The 15,814-nt window shown below is 29.9% G+C and overlaps 1 protein-coding gene across 1 annotated transcript; it reads left to right on the top strand.

Annotated features, from left to right (window-relative positions):
• The first annotated feature begins 1,586 nt into the window (after positions 1-1,586).
• Positions 1,587-3,224, top strand: LOC131612384 (uncharacterized). Its single transcript, XM_058884182.1, has 3 exons — positions 1,587-1,931; positions 2,296-2,560; positions 2,793-3,224. Exons 1-3 carry the CDS (start codon positions 1,685-1,687, stop codon positions 3,040-3,042), a joined length of 762 nt encoding a protein of 253 aa, XP_058740165.1. The 5' UTR covers positions 1,587-1,684; the 3' UTR covers positions 3,043-3,224.
• The last annotated feature ends 12,590 nt before the right edge of the window (positions 3,225-15,814 follow it).

Here is a 15,814-nt window from a genome sequence, read left to right as displayed (position 1 = left end):
CATTGGTGTTAATCTCTGATGTGGCGACCCGAGATGGACCTGCAAGGTTAACAGACCAACACCCAAGTTACTTTATAATTCAAGTAGAGTATTGTAAAAATGGAGATAAAAAAATGTACCTTGAATATTGCACATGTGATGACTTTTCAAAGTTAGGTCATTTTCAGTGGATTTCAATTAGGTTGGGTCTTGGTTTTTTTGTAGTCCCAAAATATATCTTCAATGAAGGTCCAACATATGGTTGCCTCTTAGGTAGGGGTGGAAATAGGTCAGGCCGATAACAGGGGCCTACAGGCTAGCCTATATAGGCTCAGGCCAGGCAACACATTATTTTTAAATAGAAAAGACCTAGGCTTCTTTATAATCCTATTTAGTTAAAAAGGCTAGGCCTTAGGCCCTAAAATAAGCCTTTTGAGCCTATCAGGCCGGCCTATTTAAATAAATATGAATACTTTTTTATGATCATTAAGTTACGTTTTGTATTTTAAGTTAAAATACATAAATAAAACTTGGTTATCTTGAAGAACTTGTGAAAATAATATGAAAACACCAGATGAACATTGTTTTCGTAAGTTCTCCTAAACAAATAGTCTCCAAGAACTTATACTAATAGGTAAGTTAAAATAAGTTAGTCTATTTAAACATTATTTTAATTGCTTATTTACATATGTCTAAAACAAATAGGCTTTTATGTAGGCTAACAGGCTAACCAGGCCTTCGAAAAGGTCAGACTCAGGCCTAAAAAGTAAGCCTACGACGGGCTATAGGCCAGACTTAGGCTTCGGTTTTTTTGATAGGCCAGGCTTAGGCTTGGCAAAGCCTAGCTCGGCTCAGCCTATTTCCACCCCTACTCTTAGGGCGTCAAAGATCCTTCAATGAAGGACCAATGATGTATTACCCATAGGACAATAAATGAACTTTTAATGGAAGTCTAACAATGTAATTACCTAGTAGAGCGACAAGGATCATTTAGTGATGGTCTAACATATGATTGTCTCGTATGACAACAAAGAACAATCAACGAAGGTCCAATAATATTACTTAGTAGGGTGGCAAGGATCTTCTAGTAAGAGTCCAAGAGTTACTTTAGTGGAAGTCCGACAATTACTTTTATAGTGGACTTAAAAAGTCCTTAAAAAAAACTAGAAATAGTAGAGACACTTACTCACCTTATGCAACAATAAAAGTAAATAATTAAAATATAAATATATGTTCAGCCTCTTGATCTTTGTCAGTGTTCTCACTTAATAAATCCATGTTTTCAAGATTAGTTTCATCTGTTCGTGTTATTCAAAACAATCTATTAAAATTTGGATACTAATTTTTTTTAAAAGTTATATTGAATCTTGATTAAACATCAACAAATTTTATTTATATTTTTTTAAATTTTTTACTAAATATTATGGAATATTATTTCAATACAAATCCCTTAAAAATATCTTAGTTAATTAATGATATTATTTAATTATTATATTATAAAAAATATTTTAAAATTCTTTAAAATCTTATTCCAATACATATCCCATAATTTTTAATTTTTTTTTTTTACAAGTTGAGGAAAACCTCTAATACCTCTATCAAATCAAACTCTAATATCATAAATCAGTTAAAGCAATACGCTGACTGACCCATATCCCCCCACTCACGTGCACAGCGCTTACACACAGAAAGAGCAAAGGCGGCGATGGGTGGCAACACATCGGAGGATTTCTCGGTGGTAGTCTTAGCTTCAGATTTCGCCGTAGATGCTCGACCTTTCCTCTTCCACGATGCAGAGCAACAACAAGAAGAAGAGAGTTGGCACGATTGTTCTCAGTACCTTTCCCCCGACGAAGACTTCTCCGATCTAGAACAATTACAATTCATTACACTCCAAGGCTCCGACAAGAGCGGCGCTCGCATTCTCCGCATCATTGGGAAGCACTATCCCGGTAACTCCCTCACATCTATTTCCCTTTTCGTTGATTACAGTAATGGTTACAATAACTATGATTGGGAGTTCTGTTTAATTACTTTGATTCAATGTTTAGAATTTTGATTTTGTTTTTTTATCGGTGTTTAATTTTGCATCTCAATCTTAGTGTAGTTAGAAGCAATACAAAATGAGGTTTAGGTCAAATTTCTCGATAGAGAGAAAAACATACGCAAATTAATTCAATTCAAACTCAGTTTCAATTGAATTAGAGAGAGCATATAAACTTAAATACCTGGTGATATATATCAACCTCACGTCTTTCCGAGTAGCTTATTACTTCTATCACTTATGTTGGATATCTTCTTTGAAATGATTTGCAGCAACAGTTGTGAGTGCAGAGCGGCTGAAGATGTATGTCTTTCATAAAATATTTAGTGAATTGCCGGATGGACCATTTTGCATTGTTTACATGCACAGCACAGTTCAAAAGGAGGATAATTCTCCTGGGATGACCATCTTGAGGTGGATTTATGAAGAACTTCCAGATAATTTCAAGGACAGGCTTCAAACTATGTACTTCATCCACCCTGGGCTTCGTTCCAGGCTCGTCATAGCTACTCTCGGCAGGTTTTTCTTGAGTGGAGGGTAAGTCAGTCATTGTTTTCTTAGCAGAAAGCCAGAAACGTTTAGGAGTGTGTTTTACTTTACAGCTTATGTTAAGCATCCGATGAAATGATATGGCTACAAAATACGATTGTGAAATGTAATGGCCTTGCTGAATCTATGGTTTTCATCATGTAAGTTCTTGCCAAATGCGTAGTTTTTTATGTTTAATTATTATTAATAGTTTTCGTTCTGTTTGTTTTGCTTTGTTTAGATTATATTGGAAGATCAAGTACGTTAACCGTCTTCAGTACCTTTGGGATGATATAAAGAAAGGAGAGATTGAGATACCAGAATTTGTACAACAGCATGATGATATTTTGGAAGATAGGCCACTCACTGATTATGGAATTGAACCCGATCCCTTTCACTTGTCTGGGATGCCTTCAGCTTCATACTCATTTGGAAAACATGAAGAAAGATGGGCGGGAAGGGGTCATATTTCTGAGTATGAATATCGCTAAAACATATTATGTGCCACTTCTGTACAGAATAGCTAAGACATCATTTTGTATTGCATGAACTTATCTCCTGGATTCTCTATCCGTTGAATCTAAAAATTCACTGATGTGAATGTGACTATATGTCATGAAAAATATATTTCAGTTTATCAATCTATGAAAGTTCAGAATAATGTTTCATTCAACGATGCATCCATGAACATTTACTGATCATGTACATATACTTGTACGAATCCCAATTCCCCACCCCTATGTATTAGCCGCCGTGCTGTGCATGGTATCTGATATTAGTTAGTGCAATCAATTTGGCAAGACACCCTGGCTGTCTTCTTACAGCTTGTATATGTCAACTAAATATACTTTGAGATATAGCTTTTGATTGTATCACAGCCTTATTATCCTGTTTTTTCCTTTTCTGGAAACTGTCTCTTAATACGTTGCCAATGCTAAGCATTCAAAGGCAGGGCTAGTACAAAATGAATTGTTATTGTCCCTAATAGCATAGCAAAATGAAAATGAAAAAGTAAGCTGTTGTGTAAAAGTGATTAATTGCACTTGACACAAAGTATGTGTATGTGCTGTATTATATATACCAATACATCATAGATCGACCCCACGTATGTATGATATCGAAATGGATTCCCTATGGTCAATTAGAAACTGCAGGAAAATCCCAGCCATTTATCTGTCAAAATAACTTTTATATACTTTCTAGATATCAAATCTGGACCATTTGATTTCAATCATATGACCTATATCGCACTGGCCGTGTGAAGGCGTGGTTACCTGGGTGCACGGAATCATGGTCCATACCTTGTTTTAGTTTCACATTTGTGAGTATGCTTTTCTTGAAACTACCTTCATCTTTTAGATTACAGCATAAAAAAGTCATTTTTATCTTTTGGAAGTCTGGCCTTTTGTGAACTTAACTTAGCTAAGTGATTATTCCTTTCATAAATTTTATAAAATGCCACTTTCTATATAAACTCCTTTTGTGGAAGCTTTTCTTGAAGCATCTCAATTTTTTCATGTTTTTGTTTCATACTTGGATTGGATTCCTTCTGTTAAAAATCAAAAGTAGGATTTTTCACTAATAGTAATGGAAGCAAAATAAAAGAGCACATTTTTTAATTCTTCTTTCTCTTGTGAATTTAGATCCTTTGCTTAGCCCAAAGGACAATAAAAAGCAATAACATAAGAATAAAGGCATCAACAAGTGTTTAATAGAGAGGGATATTGGGTAGATTTGTCAAACGTTTCACACTCATTATTAGCATATCAAACCCACTTATATGGGTAATAATTTCTTTTGAAGAATATATTCCGTTGGGAATAATTTTTACTTTTATAATAAATATAATTTTCTTTGTGTAGTAGTATAATAATAAGATAATATTTATTCTAAGGTGTTTGATTAAATTGGTGGAGGGGTCAATTCAGATGGAACAGGTTTGAGAATACCATAATGTAACATCATCTGCACTGGTGATCCAATACACATGTCCACAAATCTTAATCTTGCGAATTTCTTTATGCAAAAACACATCTGAAAATTCTAAAATATTCTTTAGATATGCATCTATGAAAACATCAATATCACATTTTTAATTATTTCGGATATGTATATCCGAAATCATTATTCTTTGAACTTTTTTCATTTAAACATTGAATTTAAAGTGTCATGTGTTTTTTTGATATGCATATTTAAAAAACTATTCTCAAAAGAAATTTGAGATATTGAATTAATTTGAATATGCATATCCGAAGTATCTCAATATAACTTAAATACAAATGGTTATAAATAACGAATAAAAAGATTAAATAAAATTTTAATTTTATAATAACTTGTTTGGCACAAATTTTAATAAATTATAAAAGTAATTATTTTTTAAATGACTACAAGATTGTGTGTGTGTGTGTTTTACACTGTTAATCAATCACAACCATGTATTCAAGTAAAATGTAATTTTAATTTAAAAAAACTAATATGACATGGCAAGTGTAAGGATTTTGATTGGTTGTATGTGTAAAGTTAGTTGTCCACTGATATTAATTGGTGTTATTGTTTATTGTCAACAAATGTAATTTTGGTGTTGTTTACCGAAGCTACAACTCATCTTATTGTGGATTGCATGTTGGTATTTCAAGGGTGGGAAAAGACTTATAAATGGTTGGATATTTTTGTATGATTTCACTTGTTTTATTATTGTTGTAGTAGTCCACCGTGTGTAAACTTTCTTATAATTTTGTACACTTGTGGGTATTTTAGATTGATACTTTTGTAAATCAATTGTTCATTTCGAACAATATATATATATGCATTCCAGCTATTTGGTGCAATGAAATTATCCTTCATTGGTTACAAAAGTATGAAAATAGTGACCTAAGTGTGGTATGTGTGATATGAGAAAAATATGAAAAATAGCGACCTAACTGTGGTCTGTGTGATATTGGCAAAATATAAAAAATCAGGTACAAAAAAAATTACAGGAAAAACACCTTAAATTCGCTAAAAGTAGTAACCATATTACAACGGGCCAATTAAGAAACCGATGTAAAAACACGCATATTACATCAGCTTTCATGGAAACCGATGTAAAAACATACATATTACATCGGCCTATTACGAAACCGAGGTTAAAGATTGCGTATATTTTTTTTAAAAAAAGTATTGAATTTTGTTTCACATCAGACATAAATTCTGTTAGAAAAATTAATTTAGACCGAATGGAATCGAGGCTAGAATCGCGAACGGAATCACTTTCCTTAAAAGTATTTCAAGCACACTCTCGATTGTCTTAGAGTTGGAACGGCCTGAATACCCAGGATAATTCAGCCTTACTCGAGTCTGCACAAGACCGGTGAAGAAACTCGAATGCAAGGAAGCTGTCTGGAAAATATAATAGAAGACAATGATTTTTGTGTATATCATTTTGGATTCATAAATGTGTATTTATAGGTCATGCATGTGTTGTTTCATAAGTTTGCAACTCTTGATGAAACAACACCTTTTCACCATATATTGCAATGGTTCATCTATAATGACACAAGGCACCCCTTCATGAAATGTTGTAAATTTGAATTCAAAAAACAAATTTATGCAACAACCAAAAATCTATTCCCAATTTTTGTCACATTAGAACACACTATGGTAATTATTATTTTATAATTTCCAACAATCTCCCACTTGTTCTAATAATGACAAAATTAATACTTCCAGAAATGAGATATAAAGAGTGTTAATACAGTTAGGTATCTTTCGATTTAAAACTTAACCTTAGTGAGGACAACACAAAGTTTAATCGGAATATTAGGTAGCAAAGCTTTTAAACCATGAATCCATATGATTAGACCGGTGTTACCTTACACACACTCTTTAAAGGTTCTTCCTCTGCATAACTCGCTTAGCACTTATTTATGGCCATGTGCTATCCTGTTTCATGAATTTTTCATGAGAGAAACTCCAACTCTCACTTTGAGACGGCACCATCTCGAAATTCACATAGGTGAAGTTCATATTGTGTCCTTTTCCACGAGACACGTACCCTTGGTATTGAACTTCATTAAGAGTTTTAGAATAAAACTCAACCCTCGTTTTAAGGTCAACATTATCACGAAATGTTCGACAATTATCCAAATCAACGACTTGTTGTTACCCATTGAAAATCTTGAGGTTAATGTTCTGTTAACGTAAGATTGGGTTGCCGCCGCTGTCGGAACTCTTACTCAAGGAGTTTCAACCTCATACCTCTCGAGGTTGTTTTTACTAAGTCTCTGGCCAGTGGCTTAGTAAATGAATTTCCCAAATTATAGATAGATCGTATATATGCGAGTAAATGATTACATCTTTAATCAATTTTCTCACGAATGTCTAAGGCCTTAGTGGCCAGACTTTCCATTTTACACTTATCTGAATTCTCTTGTTAAATTGGCTTGACTAACACATTGTGTTAACACCTTTGAAACACTGTGTTTAACTAATGGAACTTCTGACAGAAGGTCCCTCAACTATTTAACTTCTTTGACCAGTGGAAGCGAGATCCACACACCATGGCTTCATGGTCAAGAGAGTGATTCATGTTTGTTTCTTGCTCTTCCAAGAAATCTCACCCCCAACTAGTGTAAATATCCATTTAGTTGTAAATCTATGACCTCCAACACTCGATATCCAACTCATATTGGTATATCCTTCTACTATGGCAGGAAACCTACCATAATGGAGGTCAAGATTTGGTTTTTAAACAATAATCAAAATCCTTGTGATGTCCTTCGAATGCTCACAATTTGGATTGCTAGTAAATCTACTCATTTACTATTTGCAACAGCTATATCGCATATAGTATATTGCATTATAAAACCAATTTGACTTGTGTATTCTAATATAGCCATAACTTTTCTATCATCATTTTGACACTAAGATCAAATTGAATATTCACTTTTTGAAACGTGACAGTTTGAACTTATCAAGAACTTTCTCAACAAAGTGTATTTGACTAAGTTCATAACCCCACTATTTTCGCATTGCTTTGATCCCCAAAAGAGTGTCAATTAGTCCAAGATCTTTTATCTTGAATGTGAAAGTTTTCTCAATATAGTGTGTTTGACTATGTTTTAAACTCCCACTCTTTCGCTTTACTTTGATCGAAAAGAGTGTCCACTATTTCAAGATTTTCATCTTGGTACTGGAAGCTAGAAACCTCTTTGTTTCTAAGATTCCATTCATCTCTTTGATAATGATCAACATGTACTCAACATAGAGACAAAAGAATATCACAATATTCTTACATAACTTTGTGTACAAACACTTATCACAAGAATTAGATGAAGAAGGTTTTAGATAATCATGCATGATGATGCAATAAGGTTTTTAGATGAAGTGAGAGATGAAATTATGAGCAATCTTAAAGTAGTATAGTATAAATTGCGATGAGTACCTTAGTTAAGTTCTCTTGTCTCAAATATTCACTTGAATTTCTATGTTCAACCTTCTTGATCAACTTCATCATTGACGTGCATGACACTTTTGATCATTTTTCTTCTTTGATAATCTTTGTCTTCATCAAAACTAGATATAAAATATATTCTTCACAATCTCCCCCTTTTTGATGATGACAAACTCTTTGAATTCTTGTTTTGATAAGATTAAAAATTCTCCCTCTAACTTGTGTGTCTTCTCCTTAATCGGAGAATCTTACAATGACAAAGTCAAACTTTTAATGTCATTGTTTCAGTGCTTGTTTTAATCCATACAAGGATTTAACAAGCTTGTACACTATTTGTTCATTAACAGGAAGTATATAACCTTCTGATTTCTCCATGTAAATCTCCTCACCGAGATCTCCATTTTAGAAATGTCATTTTGACATCCCTTTGATGAACTATAAGTTCATGCAAAACTAATGCAAACAGTACTCTAATTGTTGCCGCCCTTGCTACTAGTGCATATGTGTTTAAATAATTAACACATTCCTTGTCTAAACACTTGGCTATTAATCTAAACTTGTAGGTGTTTAGTGTACCATCTTTATGATACTTCCTTCTAAACGCTCACTTGCAGCCAATTAAGTATGGTTTGACATTCTTTTTGAATCCATCTCGTCTTGGATATCATCCTTCCAAAAGAAGTCCTTTGAAGTTACTTCTTCATTGTAATTCTTAGGATCATCTTCCACTTGAAGAGTAATAGGAATATTACGAACAAAATTCTCACATTTTTCTTCTACTAGATACAAGAAATATGCCGACAATCGATTTTGTTCGGTCCTGGATCCTTAGCCTTTTAGACTTTCTGCTTATTCTAAGTTCAATTTTTTTTTTTTTTTAACAATTATTGATGACCTTTCGGTTTGTGTTTCAACAATTTGCAGAAAACCTTCCTTACAAGGTTCTTATTTGTAGGAATCTCAAATTCCTTATCCTCTGCGATAAGGTTCTTAAAATTCTACATCTCATTATAAATCATATTTGGATGATCTATAAATGTCTTATTATAATAAGTTTCATGATACACAAAGAATTTACATAGCATATATTATTGATCATAATTCATTTGTCTAATTCATAATTATACTTTAATTATTTGATCACTTAGATAGTCAACAACTTCCGATTTTAATATATAATTAAATTTAACTTCAATATCCAGAATGTACCAAAAATGATTTCTAAGTTTATTCATTAAGACAAGATGCATTTTCTTAACTTACAGCACCATTACTGATACTATGAATGAATCAATTCTGTTTACTTACACATGAACCATGTTAAGAGTATTATGAGTTTACACCACTTACAAATTTTACATTCCATTTTCCAGAATGAAGATGCATTTTACGAGACGACATCATTCCGGTAACAATGGTGCATTACGAAAACCATTATTACGATACGATGAAAATCATTTTATGCATGTCATAATTATTAATGATGTTTTGTAATTTAATTTATGATGCATATCATTTAATAATTATCTGAAAATCATAATATCTATAATCATGTCTAATATCATCTATTAATAAAACTCAATTTTGATCTTGATATTATGATTATCACACAATATTTTAATTTCTATGAGAAATAATAAAACGTACCCGAATATATGATGTAGATTCTTCTTGTGTTTAGAAAGTGTCAACATCACAACAGTTCTTCTTTAATATTTGAAACCGAAGCCTCGTTGCTATTAAACAAATACTTTTAAGATTGTTAGAAAAATTAATTTAGACCGAATGGAATCGAGGCTAGAATCGCGAACGGAATCACTTTCCTTAAAAGTATTTCAAGCACACTCTCGATTGTCTTAGAGTTGGAACGGCCTGAATACCCAGGATAATTCAGCCTTACTCGAGTCTGCACAAGACCGGTGAAGAAACTCGAATGCAAGGAAGCTGTCTGGAAAATATAATAGAAGACAATGATTTTTGTGTATATCATTTTGGATTCATAAATGTGTATTTATAGGTCATGCATGTGTTGTTTCATAAGTTTGCAACTCTTGATGAAACAACACCTTTTCACCATATATTGCAATGGTTCATCTATAATGACACAAGGCACCCCTTCATGAAATGTTGTAAATTTGAATTCAAAAAACAAATTTATGCAACAACCAAAAATCTATTCCCAATTTTTGTCACATTAGAACACACTATGGTAATTATTATTTTATAATTTCCAACAAATTCAACCGATGTAGTATGTGGATTTTTCACATCGGGTTGTGGCCCAATGTAAAATGTCTTGATTTTACTACATCGCTTTGATTTACATCGGACCAAGACTCGATGTAAAATCTACTTTTTTCCGATGTAAAAAATGTTTTCTGCACTAGTGAATACATAATCCCACTTTAGTTACTTATTCTTATTATTAGGCCCAACTAGTTATTTCTACTCTCACACTTGCAAACCCAAATACTATATAATACACATACATATATTCTATTCAATCAATTATTCACATAATAATCTAATTAAATCACATATTCACCAAAACTCAAATAGTCAATTATTTAATACATTAAATAATAATTATCATAAAACTTAAATAAATAAAATAATTTCTAAATAAAAAAATCGGCGTGTTACAGTTGCCGCTGTTGTTTAAAATGTTTTGTTATTGTTGAGTCCTACAATAATCATGAAAAACATCTTGTTTGTGAAGGTATGGAAAAAAATTACAAGGTGGATAAAGTTTCCATCATAGCTTCATGCTTCTTGTACTTTTTTTATAGCTACACTAACAATATGTAACATAGCCAAAATATGGTCTTTGTTAAGGTAGTGAAGACGAATCTGAAAAAATAAGAACAATTAATCAACAAAAACAACATGCAACAAACAAGATAATGGGGAACTATCTAACAATACGATGTAAGAAGAAGAATATCTTAACCAATGAAGCACAAGATTCATGACTAATGGCGAAGCAGAAGAGAAAAAATGGGTGCTAGGGTTTCACTGTGAAGGAAACGACGCTACTATCAATAAGTGAGAGTTCATTCGCTTATATATAATTAAATTATTTCACAACGGTCATTTACCAACCATTTTGATAAATACTTAATTATTATATTATAAATATATCACAACGGTGGAACACACCAACCACAGTCATATTCCTTTGAGTTTTTTATATAAAAATAAATAAAAAAAAAACGACATGTCTTAACATTAAAGGAACAATATATATGATGACATTGGGGTTCGAACCCATGAAAACTTGATAGTATGTCACCACGATGTAATGAAGAACCGTGGAGACCATGACATTTTGTCCATATTTTTTTTACCTGTAGATTGCGTTGGACGAGTTGTGCTTTATTCTATTTTTTCTGATTATTTTAAATCATGTTTCAAAAACTTACAAATGATATAATACATCTATGATATTCTTGATGATGAAGACTTACTCAAGATTGAACCTATTAAAATAATTTTATTTTTTTTTAGAAATATTTTGAAAGATATGTTTATTATAGTAAATCAAATTAAGTTTCTAAAATCCCATAAATATAAAAAAAACAATTAAAAATTTAAGCTAATATAGTAACTAAGATTTTCAACCCTTTATTAATTAGATAACTAAAGTTTGACAAAAATTTACATAAGTTTTATAATTTTATGGAAAGTTTTATTTGATAATAGTTACAAATATATTTTTAATTTTATTTAATATTAAAAATAAGTACATGTATTTAATACTTTAAAATTAAATATCAAAATCAAAGATCAACACCAAATGACATGGGAATTCAAGCAAGACAAAAAAACTACTTTATTGTTAATTATTTAAGTTTGCAAAAAAAAAAGTTAGCGATATTACTTTTAATTTACAAGTATGTTTTTTTCTTTCAAATGAAATGTATTTTTTTATAACAATGAAATATATCTTTTATATGTGATTAATTCATATAATTGTTTCAAATATAACTCGTAATAATTTATTATAATTTAACTTTAATTACCATATTATGTCAAAATATCTTTCTAACATATTTAAAATTCAATAAAAAATAAAAAATAAATTTACTACTAGACAAGTCTTAGTTTAATAATAAATTAAAAGTAAGGCATAAGACATGCCTTAAATGTAGCACAAGATACTATAGTTTTTATTTTTTAATGTTTTCATCCCTGTCAAAGTTTTAAAACCCGGATTGACCCGGCCGGTTGAACCGGTTCAACCTTGAACCATTGTCTGATTCGGTTCGGTTTGGACCAATAAACGGTTAGGTCTATAAAATTGCTTCAAGCGCAAAATAACCGTAAAATCGGGACCGGTTTTGGTGAACCAGACTGTTCGAAAAATGAAAGATAATTTTTTTTTTATGTTTTACTTCATTTTATTTCTTTGTTTAAATCTAAAAAATTAATTATAGCAAACATTTAAAATTGTATAGATGGAAAATAAAGAATAAAATTGAAGAACACGAGACAATGTAAATGTAATAGAAAGAGAAGTAATAATGTAATGTATGAGGACACATGATAACCGATGTTGGTCTGTAAACAGATGTGAAAAATTATATTAATGAATAACTTATGGCTTTGAGTTAAGCAATTAGGACAAATATATACATATTGGTCCTTAGGTCTTACATTACATTCTTCTTATTTTGTAAGCTTATTTATTAGTATCGTATTTATTTGAGAATTTTATTTTACAAATTATGATATAAATTAATTTTAGTAAGATATTTAATAATTTATTTATTTATTTAGTTTAAATTTAATATACGGTTCAATCACGGTTGAACCGATTGAACCATGACCCGCATGTTTTAACGATTCTTTCTCCGGTTCGGTTTTTAAAACATTGGTCCCTGTTTGTACGTTTACACGTAGATTGTAGTGGTCGAGTTTGTTTACATATAGATTAACTATTGGATTGAAACATATTATCATATAAATATATATATATATATATATATATATATATATATATATATATATATATATATATATATATATATATATATATATATATATATATATTTAAAGTTTGAGATCAATATATATAATGATTTACTATGTCATTTATTTACATCAAAATTATTGTTATATGAAGTTTATTTTGACGTTAATCTTTGGATATCATGGAGGTATAGTATATCATTATAGATTAATCTCAAACTTAATAGATAAGATTTATATGATAATATGATTCAATCCAACGGTTGATTTTAAAAATTATTTATTCGATGTGACGTTATTGAGCGAATATAACTCATGTGTAATTTTTTTTGTGTAATTTGATCTCTTATATATATATATATATATATATATATATATATATATATATATATATATATATATATATATATATATATATATATATATATATATATATATATATATATATATATATATATATATATAAAATACAAGATTTATTGACACCGGATCTAAATTTAAAAGACTTACATCAAATCTCAATTGTTAATAGCATTCAATCAAACAATTTTATAAATAGTTAATTTTTTAAATAAAGAATATGTCATATATATTTTTAATTTACTATTACGGTTTGATCAATTCTTCAGAGTTGAGATTTGATATAAGAATACTAACACCTGATGTCAATGTATCCTATAATATTTTGACTATACATACTACCAAATAAGTTCCAATAAAAATTACTAAATATACCAAACATTTTTTTAATCAGAGTATTAATAACAACCTATTAGAAAAGATAATTCAATAAACCTTTTTAAATTGTTATATACTTGAGAAAACATAATTACCAAGTATTTGACTATTTGTAAATATTTTAACGTTTAGTCATTGTTGTTATAAATTTAAAACCACTTAATGTACTCTAAAAAAAAGGTTTGGGTTTGAATAGTTTAATCATGTTATGGAAAAATATTTTGAAAATTAAATAAACTTAAATGTGGAAAAATTGAATACAATTTTCATTTTTTTTAATATACATATGATATTTTTACACAACCAATATATCACCGAATATGAAATATGATATTTTTACACAACCAATATATCACTTAATGATTATCAAAAAGGAAAATATACAAATTCTATATATTGATAATGAATATAAATTGAATTTAAAAAAAAAACTATAACTTTTTAAAATTGTTTTTACTAACAAAAGATAGATAATATAATAGGTTTTTGATATAGAGATACACCTAAATTTCTAGAAATATTAATAAAGTCAATTAAACTAAGAGAATGATAAACTAAATATAATAACAAGAGACATTTGATTTCTTTTGATTAATTCATATTGTCCCTATATTACATTATATAAGGTTAGTAATACACTAAATTATAAGACCCAAATGTAAATAAAGGCCCAATTAAATAAAAGTATAAAAAAAGTGATATTAATATAAAATAGGTTAAGTATGTTTTTGGTTTCTATAAATATCTTAAATTTTATTTTTAGTCTCTATTAAAAAAATGATATATTTTAGTCCCTATAAAAATTTTATACATGCATTTTTAATCTTTACTATTTTCTAAAATTTTAAAAACTGTTTAATTATTCTTAAGCTTTTAAATTTTTGAATAATTTTTTTCCTATGTGTTTAGAATTTAGAATACTATAAAGTATTTCTTTACCAAATTATAGAATTTTTTAAGATGAGAAGAATTAAATATGAATTTTTTAAGTTTCAAAAGATAATGATAAAAGTAATGCAAATCTTGACTTAGAAATCAAATTTTGAGTTCTTTTTATTTCGAGGAACTTTTTATAACATTTTAAACATGCCTGTAAGATAATCATTCAAAAATACACAACGATTTAACATTATCTTTTGTGGGGACCGAAATATATTATTTTTTAGTAGGGAGCAAAAACAAAATTTGTTAATTTTATAGGGACCAAAAACATACTTAACCCATAAAAAATTCAATATAAATTTAAATATTTAAATATAATAGTATCATTGTCGCTCGATTAACTTGAACTTTGTCTTCAAGATTCTAAATTAGGAGTATATTAATGGAGGGAGGGAGGAAGAGAGAGAGAGATCAATTTCATTAACTTGAGATGAGGATTCGTCAAAGGCAATTATGCAATTGTTATAAAGTTATTGGAACCTAAAACTAATAATCTATTTACAAGAAAAGGCTAAAACTCAGGCTCGTAATTAGTTGACACAAATGGTTAACAAGTTACATAGACAAAACAATAAAAATCTATATCTCAGGTGTAACCAGTTAACACAATTCCAAAACATCTTTTTTAATGTCTAGAAGTTCTTTGCACCAGCCGTAACTGATTACACCACAATGTTAAACGATTATAACACTTGAATTATTGATTTTCACTCAACATACCACCTTAATTCAAGTGCTTCAAGTTTTTCATGCCCATGCTCAACTTCAACTCTGAACACATCATTTATGATTCCTTAGTCAACTAATCAGTAACTTGGTCCTCACTTCTACAATATCCAAATCTTAACTTGCCTTTACTAACAATCTCCCTCAAGTAGTGAAACCTCATCTCAATTTGCTTGCTTCTTCCATGTGCAATTTGTTTCTTAGTAAGATCAATGGCTGAAACATTATCAACCAAGAGTGTGACAGCCTCACCCTCATTGCTGTCAAACTCTTTCAATAGATTCATTAGCCATATGGCTTGACACGCACATAACAAAGAAAAAATATAATCGACCTCACAAGACGAGAGTGCAACTACCGGTTCCTTCTTCGAAGACCATGAGATTGGTGTTCCACCGAACATAAAGATGTATCCATCTATAGACTTCTGATAAGCTTTATCTCCGCACCAATTA

The sequence above is a fragment of the Vicia villosa genome, linkage group LG6 (genome assembly GCF_029867415.1).
Source record: "Vicia villosa cultivar HV-30 ecotype Madison, WI linkage group LG6, Vvil1.0, whole genome shotgun sequence".
Classification (NCBI taxonomy): domain Eukaryota; kingdom Viridiplantae; phylum Streptophyta; class Magnoliopsida; order Fabales; family Fabaceae; genus Vicia; species Vicia villosa.
Note: the sequence above shows the minus strand (reverse complement) of the source record. Positions and strands in the feature narration are given on the sequence as shown.

Excerpts from the sequence above, each read along its gene's own strand:
- LOC131612384 (XM_058884182.1), top strand. The coding sequence starts at position 1,685 with ATGGGTGGCAACACATCGGAGGATTTCTCGGTGGTAGTCTTAGCTTCA. Across the intron at positions 1,932-2,295 it reads CATTGGGAAGCACTATCCCG|CAACAGTTGTGAGTGCAGAG; the intron begins GTAACTCCCTCA and ends AATGATTTGCAG. Across the intron at positions 2,561-2,792 it reads AGGTTTTTCTTGAGTGGAGG|ATTATATTGGAAGATCAAGT; the intron begins GTAAGTCAGTCA and ends TGCTTTGTTTAG.